This window comes from Mauremys mutica, chromosome 23 (assembly GCF_020497125.1).
Source record: "Mauremys mutica isolate MM-2020 ecotype Southern chromosome 23, ASM2049712v1, whole genome shotgun sequence".
NCBI classification, from domain to species: Eukaryota; Metazoa; Chordata; order Testudines; family Geoemydidae; genus Mauremys; species Mauremys mutica.
Genome location: NC_059094.1, coordinates 16,689,601 through 16,705,345, shown reverse-complemented (window position 1 = coordinate 16,705,345; position 15,745 = coordinate 16,689,601). Strand labels below are relative to the sequence as shown.

The window sequence follows — 15,745 nt, the reverse complement described above, 5'->3', positions numbered from 1 at the left end:
ACATTACTACATAAAAGCGAATAAACAAATTTTAATGTCATTAACTGGTGCTGTATTTGCAAGAATTCTGAGTTGGTCAAAATTTGACCCCTCTCCCACACAACAGACCTGTTATATTCCCCTGTGTCCTTTTACTGTGCTTGTAACAATGCCCTGGCCGGGTCGTGCGCATGGATTGAACCTGAGACCTCTGAATCCAAGAGTATGGGTCTCTACTGCCTGAGCTAAAAGACCGACTTGTGCATATCTGTGTGTGGTTTAACCACTCGTAGGGATGAAGTGTCCACACTGTGTTAGCGTGGGCTGCATTCTGGTCATCAGAAATGATGGACGGTAGAACTGAGGCTAGGGAAGTTAATGGAAGTGCTGGTAAAGTCGGGAAAGTGACTGTTAACAAGGACGTGATTTTCTTACTCGGTACCCTGTGGGCCTCATCCAAAAGCCATTAAACTCAGTGTGTGGTGGTTTTCTATTGAATTCAGTGGGATTTGGATCAAGCTCTGTGTGTGTCTTTCAATGTATATCTCCTAGTATTGCTACAAAGATGAAGTCTTCTGTTGGCCCAGTAGAGCTGCAGGAGAGTGAGCCGGAGTTCATTGCAGTTTGTGTTCAGCAGAGACCCGCTGCAGGATCTGTATTCCTGGTGATGATGTACAGCCTCAAAACATTGCTTGAATTTCAGATCCCAAGAGTTGTAGATCTGGTGGATCAAAATTGGCAGAGTTGTGTAAGTGGAGGTTGGCCAGAGCCTGTGTCCCCTATGACCGCCAGCATAATCCTTTCCTTCCAGATACACTACGTTCTAATAATGGGCACACTCACACTCCCAGAGTTTGTTGGTTCAGCTCCGATGAATACACAAACCCCGAAAAGGTGGGGTTTGGATCCGAATTTGGACGGGGTTTAGACTAGGTTTCAGATCTGAGGCTGACGGAGGCCTCTTTCCCCAGCTAATGGCGTGCTGCAGGTGCGGGAGTTTGGCAAATGAAAAATGAATGGTATTTACTATCATTTAAATGCTGACTCAGCGCTTGGGTCTGGAGAGCCCTGATGAAGCTTAGCTTTAGGGCTCAGCTTTAGCCCCATGGAGCTTAGAAATATAGGAGCTCTGCAGAACTGAAGGCATAAGATTCCCTCCGTACCGAGTTTCTGGGGATTTCAATCAAATCCATGCGACCCAAGCAATTTGGATCACTGAGTTTCTATGTGTTTGCATATACACTATATGTAAATATGCACATCTGAATGTATCTCTATGCAAATGCAAGTGTTTATACACATGCACATAGATTGTAGGGGGAGCTGATTGTGACCCCTATATTTAGATTGCTTAAAGCTTTCAAATTATAAAATATTTTCCTAAATTTTGAATGCTTGAGTTTGGAATCTAAGGAATGTTATTTGAATGTAATTATTCTGTATGTAATACACACATCAATACATATTTGAGTGTATGTGCACTAATACAACGTAATTAATATAGAGCCTGATTGTTCATTGTCTTCCATCTTGTCATGCCACTTACACCAGTGTAAAGTGAGTACAAAACACTCCCACTCTGCTTTGGGAGCATGAGACACTTATTTTGCACTGCTGCAACGGTCTGCGCAAGGTGCAATGGAGAATCACACTCCTACTACAATAGTGTCACAATGGGAACTGATGGATGCTAAAAGTTTGTATTCAAAATGTGGCCCTTTTTACATTTTTGAATGGGAGTTGAGCGCTCTTGAAAATCTGGCTCATAATGTGAACATGGGGCTTTGGGGAGGAAGGCTGGTCCAGTGGGTAAGTCACTAACCTGGGAGTTCTAGCTTCAGTTCTCTACTCTGCCACAGACTTCTTGTGTGATCTTGGGCAAGTTGTGTAGTCTCTCGGGGCCTCTATTTCCCATTGGTAACATGGGATAACAGCTCTGCCCTGTCTCACAGGGGTGTAGTGAGGATGAAAACATTAAAGATTGTGAGGTGATCAGATACAAGTTATGGGGGCTAGATAAATACCTGAGATAGATATCCATATGTACACAGTGCAAATGGCCACCTGCCCCAAGAGATGATCACTTTTTCCCCTCCCCTCTGATGTTCCCCTGTACGAATCGCACAAATGCATTACGCCTGTATTCAGGGGTCCGGCTTATAACAGTCACTCTGGTGGCTGCTATTGCTGTACAGAGACAGACGCCCATTGATCTGTTTTGCATCTGAGTCTTTGTTGTGTAAGGAGCTGCCACAGAAAACAAGCCCAGCTCCAGGCACCGGCGCAGCAAGCAGGTGCTTGGGGCGGCCAAGGGGAAGGGGTGGCACGTCTGGCTCTTCGGCGGAAATTCGGCGGTGGGTCCCTCGGTCCCTCTGGGAGTGAAGAGCCTGCCACCAAAGTGCCGCCGATCGCGGGCTCCCTCCTCTGCCTCTTGGGGCTGCAAAAACCCTGGAGCCGGCCCTGCACAGAAACCCAGGGGTCCAAGGGCAGCTTCTTGACTACTTGTTTGAATTCCACACCAGATCTGCTAGCACAAGCCAGCTCCCGCAGGAGGCCATGCATCATATTGTGTGTTTCTTTTCCTGCGCGCTCCCCATTGATTAGTTGTGAATATTTGTTTATTTGGTCCTACATTCTAGGAAAGCCCCCCAGTCTCCCTGGCATTGAAGTCTGTTTACTTCTTCCCACTCCCCATTTCCATTAAACAAATTGACTCTTGTCATGAAGCAGGAGGGCTGGAGACTGCTGAACCCACACGCATTCAGGCTTTTAGCTTACAGTGCCACTGACCTGAGCTGCATTCGGAGTCACCTGGCTCCTACTTACCTTTAAAGACAAGCATAAAAGCTGGAGTGATTGGACATTCTGCCAGGAGGGATTTTAATGAGTGACGGCCTGCTGGATACAGGTTTTATTTTTGCCCGGGAGCTCTGGCCTAGACAGTGGGTATGAGGGGAGATATAAGGGCAGGGGAGTTTTCTTTTTTTGTTTTGATTCTTCCCTTGGCATTTTCCCCCCACTTCTGGAACCAACAAAAAAAAACAGGCTTCTTGTAGCTTGTGCATCCTGGATCATGCTGCAGTTCTCTCCAGAGGGCAGCTTCTTCCAGTCGTAACTACTTCTGCAGTCGCATCACTGTATAAGAGGTTAGACAGCTGAGGCAATTAACTATTTTGCACCATGCTTAAGCACTCTTTTAAAGGTCTAATTCCCACTACCCATTGAAGTTAATGGAAAGGCTCCCATGGGGGCCTGAGATTGGGCTCTAAGAAAACAGTGACCTAAATTTTAGGTACCTCCATTTTTATAGCAAAACTGGAGATACCGTAGAAGGTGTATGCTTGCCACCCATGCTCAGAAAATCAGGTCCCTTTTCAATGTCTCAGGTTGGACCGCTGGATGCTGAAATACCCGCAGTCATTAGTAGTTTTGAAAATCCAGGCTTCCTTTTACCACATTATGCGCCATTATGCAAATTCCCCACCACCACCACCACCACCAAGCTACATATGGCCTAGGTAGAGCTGGTTGAAAAATTTTCAGTGGAACAGGTTTTTTTTGTTAGAAAGTGCTGTTTCAGCCCAGTTGAAATGTTTTGCAATATGGTGTTGATTTCAATGAAATTTGTAAAAAAGTTTTGAAATGGTTCATTTTGACTTTTGCATTTTGTTTAGCTAAAGTTGAAATGTTTTGTTTAGATTTTCTCATTTCATTTTGTTCAGTCTTTTACCTTATCTTATCTTATATATTTTGATTTCTCAAAAGTATGAAAATGAAAAGTGTGACGTGTGGTTTGTAGTAGTTGCTAATTCTAAGAGTGTTAGTAACAACACTACAACAAGTAGTAATTAGTTACAAGTTAGAAGTACCTTCGGGACAGCAGTTCCACTTTGCAAGCAGCTCTAGGCATGAAGAAGTGTGCTGGTTTGTTTGCATGATGCTTACAATGAGGAACACGCCTTGTAGACGGGAAAGGATGTGTGAGCAATAATCTTTCCTTCCAATCCAGTCCTTAAATCTGCCATCTCCCTCCCTTAAATCTCTCCCCCTCTGTGTAGCCATTCGGGCCCATGGGGTTCATACTGTAAATGCAGAAGGAAAGTCTTTCTGCCCAAATAGTAATGAGTGAGAAGCTTTCAGAGACCTTCTAATCAGCTTCTTGGGGGGTGCCTGTGTGAACTTCATTCTTTCCCTTCACTAGGTCAGAAAGAAGCTATTCCTTCCTTTCTTTGTATGGCTGCACTTCTCTCTGTTCCCTCTCTCATTCCGAGTATCCCGCGCTCTAATCATGGCCCGATTTGACAAAAGTGATGAGCACCTGACTTCTGTGGCAGGTGGACTTGTTCAGCACCTTGGACAGCAGCCCCATGGCTGGGTTAGGGTTCCTAGTGCCCTGTGCCTCCCATGCCAGAGCTGAAAATTTGGAGATGGTTACAAAAAAGCAAACAACCTGGGGTGAAATCCTGGCCCTATTGAAGTCCATTGGCAAAACTTCCATTGACTTCATCAGGGTCAGAATTTCACCCCCGGGGCTTATACGTCACCTCCCCTGTGCAAACTGACTGTTTTAAAGGGACACAATGTTATTCAGTGGAACATACCCTGAAGTGAGGTGTACATTTCACCGAACAGCCCCAAGGATGTTCAAACCACAACAGCAAGGAACATGGCGAGTGGTTTTAGCACATTCACCCAGAGAAGGAAACTGAAAGAAATAACCCAGCTGAGATTTTAAAATGGGCATTTTAATTGGATTTCAAAAGCCGGTATCTCCTACCACAGGTATGCTAGTGAGAGTAAATGGTGTCGTGCAGAGGGGGAGAATCAGGCCTGGATTCTCTGCAGCTTCATTACTTAGGCCCCAATGCAGCAAAGCGCTTGATTTCAAGGGTGCTTGACGCCTTTGCTGAATAATCCTATGACAAAAGTTAAGCTCGTTCTTAAATGCTTGGCTGGATCTGGCCCTTAATCTTTGCAAATTGCTTTCAGAGATGTCTTGATGAAAGATGTTTATATCAGTGCTGCAGTTAATAGGATTTAATGAATCCTAAGAAGATCATGTTCATATTATGTTAGGATGGTTGAGGTGTGGATGCAAGAGGCTTTCGTGTAAGAGTGTGAGTTGGGAGGAGGGATCAGTAAATGAAGGCATTTGAAGAGGGGTGCCCAACTTTCAGGGTTTGGGGTATAACCCGTGGTGAGCTGGAGCCAGTTCGCACTGGTTCACGCAAACCGGTTGTTGAATTTAGAAGCCGGTTTAGAACTGGTTGTTAAAGGGGTGAGCAAACTCCGTCCTGTTCGGCCCTCCTGAGCTCCTGCCTGGGGAGGATCCCCCAGCCTCTTCCCCCCTCTCACAGAGCCTGGATCCAGCGCTCTGGACTGCTCCTGGGCAGCTCGGCAGCTCCTGCCGCTTTGGGGGTGGGGCTGCGAGCTCCAGCGGTCCTCATGGCATCCATACACGCTGTCCTGAGCAGTATGGTAAGGGGGCTGGGCCGGGGCTGGGAGAAGGGGTTGGATAAGGGGCAGGGAGTGTTTGGAGGGGGTGGAGGTTCTGGGGGGCGGTCAGGGGATGGGGGATGGGGGACTGGGTAGGCATGGGAGTTCCGGGGGTCTGTCAGGTGGTGGTGGATGAGGTCAGGGCAGTCGAGACAGGGAGCGGGGTGAGTTGGGTAGGGGGTGGGGCCAGTTAAGGTGGGGGGGTCTCGGGCTTGTACTCACCGGGCGGCGCTTAATAACCGGTTCCCTCCCGGGCTGGTGGCGGCGCTTCAGCAGCGGGTCATTCACTCACTCCGGGTCTTCGGTGGCACTGAAGGACCCGCCACTGAAGTGCCGCCGAAAACCCAGTAGGGAACCGGTTATTAACATTCTGGCAGCTCATCACTGGATATAACCTGTTACAACAAAAGGGAGGGAGGGATGGTATTGTGGTTAAAAGCCCAATGCTGTGAGTCAAGAGGGCTGTGTTTCCTCCGGTGAGCCATGAGGCCATCTAAACTCATGTCACTCAAACCTTCGCTGCATTGTGTCTCTCTCTTTCTCTGCATGTCTGTATGTGCATGTACGGACATGCTGCAGAGAGCAGGGATGTGTTTTTCTATTGTCTGTGGAATATCTATTCATAAGTGTTCATTGTGTGGGTGTGTGCATTTATTTACTATATGTATAGTGGGTGCGGTATTGGTGTTGGATATAAAGCCTGAGCCTCCAGAGAGCTGACCCATTCAATCCCGATGACTGATAAGCAGCAATAATGGATTTGTATTTGAAGTAGCAGTTCCAGAAGACTCAATAAAACTCAGGCATCCCAGCATCATATAAGTAGCACATCCACCTTTTGTAGCCATTAGTTTTGTTCCTAACTGCTGTGCGGGTTTATTTATTTATTTTACATTATTCCCTGTTAAGCTATGAATAGGTTCTTCCTCTCTATCAGACATTTTCCATTACCAGTTTTTAAAAGGAAGTGGGTCAGCATGGTTTGTTTTCTAGGTGCCATGTATTGTCTATCAGCTATTTGTAGATATAGTTTTACAAGCTCACAGACTTTCCTAATGGATGTTTGCAGAACATTTCGAGGAGGGTTTATTGCTAACAAAATCCCTTCCACCTTTGTTTTCTATTTGTTCTAACTGCCTGCTATTGACCTCTATTAACAACTTCAGCACTGAGTGCGGTGCAGTCTAAAAATGGAAAAATATTTCTGATCGTCTGCATGCACGAGGAAACCTCAACACGAGGCTATTCCACTGGCAGCTTTGGACGGGCTGTTGGCTGTTAGAGCTGTGTGAGGGACCATGTGGGAAAGTCCTACTCAACTGAACTAATGGTGGAAGTTAATAGAACTTCCGTAGACATGTGAGTGTGTTTTGTAGCAGTTACTCTAAGTTCTGTATCATTTGAGAGAATTTGCTCGTTTCTAAAGTTTTTTGGAAACTCCGCAAAGCAAGCAGGGAAATAATTCTCTATTTAGGATGAGAAAAGTAAACATTTTCCTTACATTGCATTGGACTTTCCCATACAGTTCAGGCATGATGCTTTGAATGGTGGATTCTGGCCTGTTGCAACAATTCCATGGACACAGGACTCCTGGTTAAAAGCAAAGATAGAACATGGGACTTCCTACCCCGGGAGACAGGCCTTTACTAGCTGTGCTAAACTAGGCTTTTGCCATTAGCTGGGGAAGGGTTAAGAGCTCTTCTCCTCCGCAGATAATCCAGGTACTAGAAGGTATCTTGGTGTCATGCATTTGAGCAGTCCTGATACTCCATCCAGCAGAGGTCTGCAGTGTGCACGCACACAAGTCAGTATGTTTGGTGGTGGTGTGGGTTTTAAATATTGTACAAGTGGTCGGTACTAATTGACCGAGAACTTTGTGTATGAATATAAATGCCTTATGACTTTTCCAGCAGAGACCATTGCCCACATTTCTGTTTGGTTGCAATCATTATGCTTTAAATAAATGCCCTTTCTGTCGATTATTAAAACTGTAAGACTCTTAAAAGTTGAATTTCCTTTTAATAATTTACACCATTGGTCTCGCACTTTGCTCTGTTTGGAGAATAGCAATAAACTGGTCAATTTCATTGTTGTATCTAGTCTGTTTCACCCTGTTTCTCAGCATTTGCAAAGCCTGCAGGGCAATATTTAAATCCAAACAAACTGTTGTCACTGAAAAGCAGAGAAGAAATACACTTCATGAAAACTTTTCTATTAATATTAAATTGTTAGATCATATTTTTGGACCCCTTTACCCGACGATGACTTTTTAGTGCATGACATAAAATGCAATAACAGACACCAGATGCTCCATTGTGGCTTCTGTTGAAAATATATCTAAAGTTGCCTAGAGTCAATAGAACAGTAAGAGAAACTTGTTGATATTCAAATCACATCGGAATATTAGATGGATTAATACAAATCTTGGCTTATGTGATTTCCTCTGTAAGGGAAATGTCATAAAAGAAGTTTCCAATTTGGTGTTAGAAATTGAAAACTGGGAGAAAAGACAGTGAGGCTGATCACAGATGATGCAGATAAAAACCAGAGAAAGTGGAAGATGAGATGAATGCAACACAGATTAATAGTGCTGAAGCACTGAAGAAGGCTTTAAAGGAATAAAGTCTCATCACTAATAGCGATAGAGAGGGAAGGAACTCTTTAGAAATGAAACTGTATGAAAGCAGATAACAGAAAATCGCGTACACGATTTTCCCAAAGTCAGAATACAATTAATCTCTTGCTACCTGTACATCTCCACATGAGAAGGTGTCATCTGTCTACTTTAGAACTGCATGGGGGAATTGATGTTGAAATGGAATACGGTAATGCAGAGAGAGAATGGCGACACAAATTTAGCAGTCCAACTTGCATTTTGTAGGTATCTTCCTCCACTGCGACGGAGACTTAGGCCCCTATCATGCAGTGAGGCTCTGCTCAGAACAGCCTCCAACCCTCCTTATTATGACAAGGATTAAATGTTCATATCATGGTAGTGCCCAATCAGGACTGAGTCCCCAATGTGCAGGGTGCTGTGCAAACATAGAAAAGAGACAATCCCCGCCCTAAAGGACCTACTCAGACAGTCTATGCAGAATGAGAGCTTTAAGAACATAGCGAATACCGCACTAGGTGAGACCAATGGCCCATCCAGCCCTGTATCCGAGAGTGGCCAGTACCAGATGAGTATAAAACACCCTTAATTATGCCAATTATGCAATAATGTCCCTCGGGTGTAATTTGTTCCTAAACCCAAGTGTTTGAGGGTTGACTCATGACCTGAAGAATGAAGGTTGATACCAGTAAACGTGTTTACCCTGGCTGGGACAATGTAGGTGATATTCTTATTATTCATATACATGTCTTGTTGCAGAGAGTTCCATGGGTTAATTATGCACTGGATCAAACCACACAAAATCTATTTCCTTTTATTCTTTCTAAGTGTATTGCCTTTTAAATCATGAGCTGCCCCCTTGTTCTCGTATTATGAGAGGGTGAAAGGGAATGCATTATTGCTTTTCTTCTTTATATTTCAGTCACTGTTGAATCATTTGGTAGCAGGGGGTGTCAAGGGATACTTTTGCCTCTAACATAAAGTAAAAAAAAAAAGAATAAATACAGAAGACAGGATGGATTTATGCTGAGGCGCTGGGACTCAAATCTGGGTTTGAATCCCAGCTCTGCAATTTACTTACTTTCTGTGGCTTGTGTCAAACTAGATGATCATAAAAACTATGAAGTCAGACTAAGTGTGTTCCATTCCTTATTGGATACACTGTGGCATTTTGTGGTTCTGTGATGCAGTAAGGAAAACAAACATATTGGGGTTGAAAGACTTCAGTGAAATTGAAACCTGGCCTTGGCAGGCTGTGGCTATGGATGTGGTTGTGGATCAAGATGTGAATATGGAACCTGTTGGACCAGAGCACGCTCAAGTTTTCTTGTTTAAAACCCGGGGAGAGAGACGTTGGGAGCGGTCTGAGATCAAAGAATCCAAAGTCATGATGTGGAATATAGAAGAGGATCTTTCCAAGATAACTCCATATTTTCCTTTTGTCATCATTAGCTGGGGAGTGGAGAAAGCAGAGAGACAGACCCCATCTCACTGAACACTTTACTAAAGTAGACTTGCAGAGCTTTTCTTGTACTGTCATTATAAGATGCCTTTCCTGAAGAATTAAAGGTGTGCTATGCATACGTATCTTCATGAAGGAGTGTCACTAATTGCTTCAGGAGACGGGATTTATTCTCAAATTTCCAGAACTACCATTTGGTTGAACTAGGGTGACCAGATGTCCCGATTTTATAGGGACAGTCCCGATATTTGGGGTTTTTTCTTCTATAGGCTCCTATTACCCGCCACTCCCTGTCCCGATTTTTCACACTTTCTATCTGGTCAGCCTAGGTTGAACTGTACCATCCGTGACCTGAGACATTGCTCCTTTATTAGCTCAGATCAGAAAACGGAGTGAAAACTATATAGTTGGGAGTGGTAAAAGGGATGCAGAGCTTTACAACTCCCAGGTCACTGTTTTGAAATAAGCAAGGGCGATCACTCATTGCCCTCTATTTGTTGGGCTCTGTGAAATGGGCTGCCGGCTCAGTCCCGTCTGTTGATTGAACTGATGGCCTTCCATATAATAAAACCACCCGCACAGTTGGCACTGTTGTTAGTTTCAGGATCAGCCTCATCTGTGACTATTTTATCTTCCTGATCATAGGACTGGGAGTTGAGCAAGGGAGTTCCCAGTGTCTAGGAGGTACACTTCTGACAGGTGAAGCTAGGTTCACACTCTCTTAAAGGGGCCAGCTCACCCTATGACACACTGCTATAGGAGTTCCCTGCAGATGCATGAAGTCCAGGTGCATCTGGATGGAAGCTTGTCCTGTTTCAACCAGTGCTCTGTGGATTTAGGATTCCAGTATCCAGGGTAGTGAATCTGTAGCAATTAAGACCCTCAACTTAGGGCCACAGTCTGCTTTACTCATCAGAGCACCTCACCTCATTACCATGGGGCTACCGTAGAACTTCAGAGTCATGAACGAAACGTTTGTAACTCTGAACAAAACGTGATGGTTGTTCAATCAAAAGCTTGCAACTGAACGTTGACTTAATACAGCTTTGAACCTTGACTATGCAGAAGAAAAATGCTGCTTTCCCTTTATTTTGTTGTTTGTTTGCATTTAACCGCGCTGTATTCGCTCGCTTATTTATTTATGTATTGGTCTCTGCTGCTGCCTGATTGTGTACTTCCGGTTCCAAAGGAGGTGTGCAATTGACCGGTCAGTTTGTAACTCTGGTGTTCATAACTCGGAGTTCTACTGTATTTGATAAGGCCAAGACCCTCAAAGGTATATAGGCAACTAACTCCCATTGCCTGAGCCTTACACTCAGTGTAAGTGTGGCAGAATCTAGCTTTTGAGAAGTAAATGAGTATCTTCAGGCTCAATGTGGATTTTAATTTCCGACGAGTAGTATAGATGTTTTTATTTACTCCTGAGATAGAACGTGAGTTGATGGAGACAGAGAGTTCCTTTACCGAGATCTTTAGAATTTTTTTTTCTTTCTTAAAGAGGATTTTAAAATCGTTCATTGTATTTCAATGGCCAGGTTCATTAATCAGATACCCTCCCTCCCCAATGGTTTCACAGTAGCTGTGTGTCCACTTCTCATGCAACCCGGAATAAACATTCAGCTGCATGGGAAATCAGTATAACAATCAATCTCTCTTTCCCTGTAGTACTTTTGTATTTAGAAAGGCAATCGGAAATAGATCAGTTACAAGAATGGATGGAAAGGGATTAGCAATTCAGATCAATCAACCAGGAAAACCATCACTGTGCCTGTAAATACAGCTGTTTAAAATAATGACTTGCTTTAGCTGATGTCCCAACACTGATACGTGTACCACTCACCCAGTCAGTGTCACATGCTGCCCCCGTGCAGCGGTGGGTGGGACGTAGCTAGGGGACCATAAGGCTGCTGGTGCATTAGCTAATAGAGGTGGGTCTTTTAATTCCAGCGATAGAGGCTCATGCATTGAGATACAGAGGCTCCAAGTTCAATCCCCCATGCCAGCGACCCACCCAGGGGTGTGGCGTTATGTAAGGGTAATGCACACCTTATCTGTTGATAGCATGTAAGCAAGAGCATAATACAAACATTACAACAAAGTTTCCAGTTGCCAGAACCCTTTTTTCCCCCACTTTTGTTTTATTTTCTTTCAGAAATTGACCAGGGGAGTTGCGGTGATCCTGGGATACCAGCCTACGGCAAGAGAGAAGGCTCAACGTTTCGCCACGGGGACACTTTGAAGTTTGAATGCCAGCCTGCCTTTGAGTTGAAGGGACAGAAAACAATTACGTGCCAAAAGAGTAGCCAGTGGTCCGCTCAGAAACCAGTCTGTGTTTGTAAGTCAGTGAGGAGACTGCTTTAAAGTGTTTGCAATGTCCAGTGAAGTAACTATGTAGACAATACATTTGTGCACTGGATTTAGTACCTAGAATGCAGAAAATACTGGAGATAGAGAGATGGAAGCCAAACTGCAAACTATGGATCGAGATTTTAACTACCCCAATGTTCGAGAGTGTTTGAATCTGAGAATTTGGTTCTGTCCATTACAGGGGAAAGGGGACAGCCTCAAAATTTGGATCTGGCTTCAGATTCCAATCTCTCCTCCCAACATTTTTTTTATGGTATTTAGTTTCAGGATTTGGGTTCAGGTTCACGTCTTAGAGAAAGTGGAATCTTCCATGCTGGTAAAAACCCATTAAATTAGATTCCATTTTTGGCCATTTAATTCTCCTTTGTAACCTGACAGCTCTCAGGCCTCCTACCTCCAAATCTCAGCTTTAAATTTCTTGTCTTAAATCTCAGCAGAAATAGGGCTTGATGCTCCGAGTAGCGACTTGGGGGGAGATTTTCAGAGGCATAAGCGGAAGTTAGGCGCCCAATTCTTTCTGGCTTTCAGTAGTCCTGACTGCCCTTGGAAAATCTCCCCTTTCCCTGATAGTGTTAAGCACCATACAATTATAATTTATCGGAACCATCACCCAAAAGGAAACTGTTAACAAGGCTTACAAAAGTATTTACTTTATTTTGTTCCCCAGCTGAGGGTGAGTGAACTCGATGTGTCTAATATTTTACCCGCTTGAGCACTCTAAGGTCTGAATGTTCAGCTTTGAGGAGAGAGAAGGGAAAGTCAGTGAAACAACAGGATGATAAAATGGAGCTGAGAGTGAATAACAGATACAGAGGAAAGGCGAGTGTGGGGAAGTGTGTGCCGAGAGGAGACAGAAGAAATGTTCCTAAAATGATACACTGTGTGTATATTTATTATAATACAATAAATGCACACGTGCATCCTGTCCAAGGTACTCACTTGTAGTTTACGTAGGTTTCTTCTGTACCAAAGACATTGCAAAGCCTAGAAAAACAAATATATTATTTGAAAATTGAATTACCCTTGCTACATAGAGGCAACTGTGGAATAACATCATTTGCAAATAAGAGTCCTGATTCTTATTCGGATGCATCCGAAGAAGTGGGTATTCACCCACGAAAGCTCATGCTGCAAAACGTCTGTTAGTCTATAAGGTGCCACAGGATTCTTTGCTGCTTCTACAGAACCAGACTAACACGGCTACCCCTCTGATATTTGCAAATAAGTAAATTTGCTTTTAAATGATAGGGGAAATGTTTCACATGCTTTGAACAAGTTTTGCAAAACCTCTAAGCAACTTGCACAATTTGTGAAAGCCCTTGGCGTCCACAAGGTTTGCCCATTGCTAAATGTCATGCACTTTCTCGCTGCTTGGCTTTGTCCAAAAGCAAACACACCCTGAGACGTTTGAGGAAAATAGTCCCCCTTGTATTTTGCTCCTGATCAAAATGGAAAGTGCTAGAATTCTCACGACACAGCCCTTTTTTGGGAGACTCTCCAATCCAGTTTTTTTCTACCCCAAACTATCCAATATTTGGGAATTTTTAACAAAACCGTCAGCTGTTTCTGAGATTTCCCCTGATGGACAATTGATAAATGCCTGTTATCCACATCTTGGGTACCTGGAGTGACACAGCTCCATCAAAATGTTAGCACGGTTGAAATTTCCCCATCTTCAGTCCAATAAAGATGTGGAATTTTCACCTACTCTGTCCACAGATACGGAATGGGGGGTGGGCATCATATCAAAGCCCATATTGCTCAGGGAAGGGGAAGAGAAGCATGATCACTAAAGAGCCATGAATCCACCAGTTAAAGCCATGCAGCATCTTCCACCCCCTGTGGTCCAGCTGTGGATATTTACTAATCAAAAAGGCAAAATGTACAGATAGTGCAAAGAAGTTTTGCCCGTCCTCCTCCTGCTGCTCTTGTGTTTGGTTACTCTACACACCATCACATGAATGTGTGTCAGCAGAGATGACACAGTAGAATGGCACAAGAATGTAACTCAGCATAAAATCTGTATCTGTACCTGTACTGGGCATTAGGTGGAAAAACAAGGTAACCTGATTCATATGCTGCTAGTTGGAATATGCAAACAATTCAGTGGCTCCAATTCTAGCTGCAAACGCATGACAAATGCAGAAGGAGATTAAAGCAGCATCTGCTGGCCTGATCAATGATTTATATCCATGTTGTACGTATCTCAGAGAACTCATGGCCTGAACTTCCAGTGATGAGGCCACACAAAATCATCGTGTACCTGCCTTATTGCGAGGGGTTCCTGAATCCACCATTGTCTATGTCTTCATGATAAAAGATCTTCCATCTTTATCCTTGTGGTTGTCATCATACCCCTTAACCATTCATGCTCTGTACGTGGGGCCCTTGGGAATCTTCATCAGGCTGTCCCATGCATGCACCATACTTCCCACTTAGGGACAAAGTATGTCTGGCCTTGAGTGCATATAGGTTCCCTCTGACTGGCTGAACTGACTGGAAATGGTTCTTTTAGCTCACTGTGTTTCTGTAGCTGAAAGGGGTGAGTGCAGTTATCCATCCACATGTTTGCTGTTAGCTGATGATGAAGGTCTCTGCTGCACTCAGCCATGATCATTATTAGATGTGGAAGACCTCTCTCCCCACTTCACAGTGTCTCTTAGACCTCAGACCAGCTTCATGGTTGCAGTTATTCATCCTGACGTGCGTTTTGAAAGCTACCGTTTGTAAAATCATTCCAGGGTCGGTACCGTTTTCACAAGCAGGGGTGATCCTGATTTCATAGTACAATAGAACCAAGATCATCACTTCGGTGTTGAGTTGTGGTTGTCCTTCAGGAACTTAAAGATGTTGAAAAGAGGGTGAGGAAGTGTCTAAGGGATAAAATTAGTACCTCTGACATCCAGTTGTCAATCTTAGTAGGTGCCGCATCCGGGTGCATTGGTGGGATCTGATATGAATACAAGGCAATAATCAAACTGTAGTTACCTGTGAATGAATAGAAAAGCAGGTTTAAGAATGGGGAAATAGCCGCATGGTAACAGAACTTTCATAGGGAGCAGACTGGTTGTTCATATACCACAGTGATGACCCTGGTATAATGTATGGCCAGGTTGACTGGAATGCCCCATTCCGTTGCATCACGTGTCCGTATTGCTACTTAAACGCACACATCTGTATTATGAAAAATAAGGCGTTTTGTAATTCTTACCTGGATTTTAGATGGGCTGGTGCAACCTTGATTCAAAACAGATTTTGTGACTAGGCTTTGCATTTAAACTGTAGATTTTACAACGTGTGAGTTACAGAGCTAAAGAAAAGGGAAGGACTAGCATCCCTGGCTAGAGCCAGCTCATGTCTAAGATATTCTGACAACTTCCCCTGAACGGTTCTATTCCCTCCCCCAAACCTCTTTGCTCTTCTAGTCTTGGGTTCCCCATGCTGTCCTGTTAAAGCACCCAAACCCTGACCAGCCATGCCCGATGGGCCAGTCCTGTGCTATGAGCAAGTGAGTCAATTGCGCCAAATGTTTTGTGTTGTGGATAATTATGGAATAAGCTGTCACTGCCAGGCAATACCTTTTGACACCAAATCCCGGTGAATATGGGTGATGGTTTTGCCTTCCACTCCCCCTCCTCCATTACTTGTGCTGGTGAGTGTCTCAGGAGAATTATTTCTGAAATGGAATCATTCTCTGGCACGTTAGTTCAGTGTCTTCACACTCATGGAGCTGTAGTTTGCTGGACCCGTCAAGCACTGTAAAGGTAAAGTGTGTGTGTGTGTGTGTGTGCGTGTGCACATATATGTACATGTAGCTGTAAATGATT

General features: G+C 44.1%; 1 protein-coding gene across 1 annotated transcript in view; it reads left to right on the top strand.

The window, feature by feature from the left end:
* CSMD2 (CUB and Sushi multiple domains 2) overlaps nt 1–15,745 on the top strand; it is a 542,149-nt gene that overhangs the window by 316,883 nt on the left and 209,521 nt on the right. Inside the window, exon 14 of the mRNA XM_044997694.1 lies at nt 11,704–11,886. Coding sequence (XP_044853629.1) covers nt 11,704–11,886 — 183 coding nt within the window. The remainder of the gene's footprint in view (nt 1–11,703; nt 11,887–15,745) is intronic.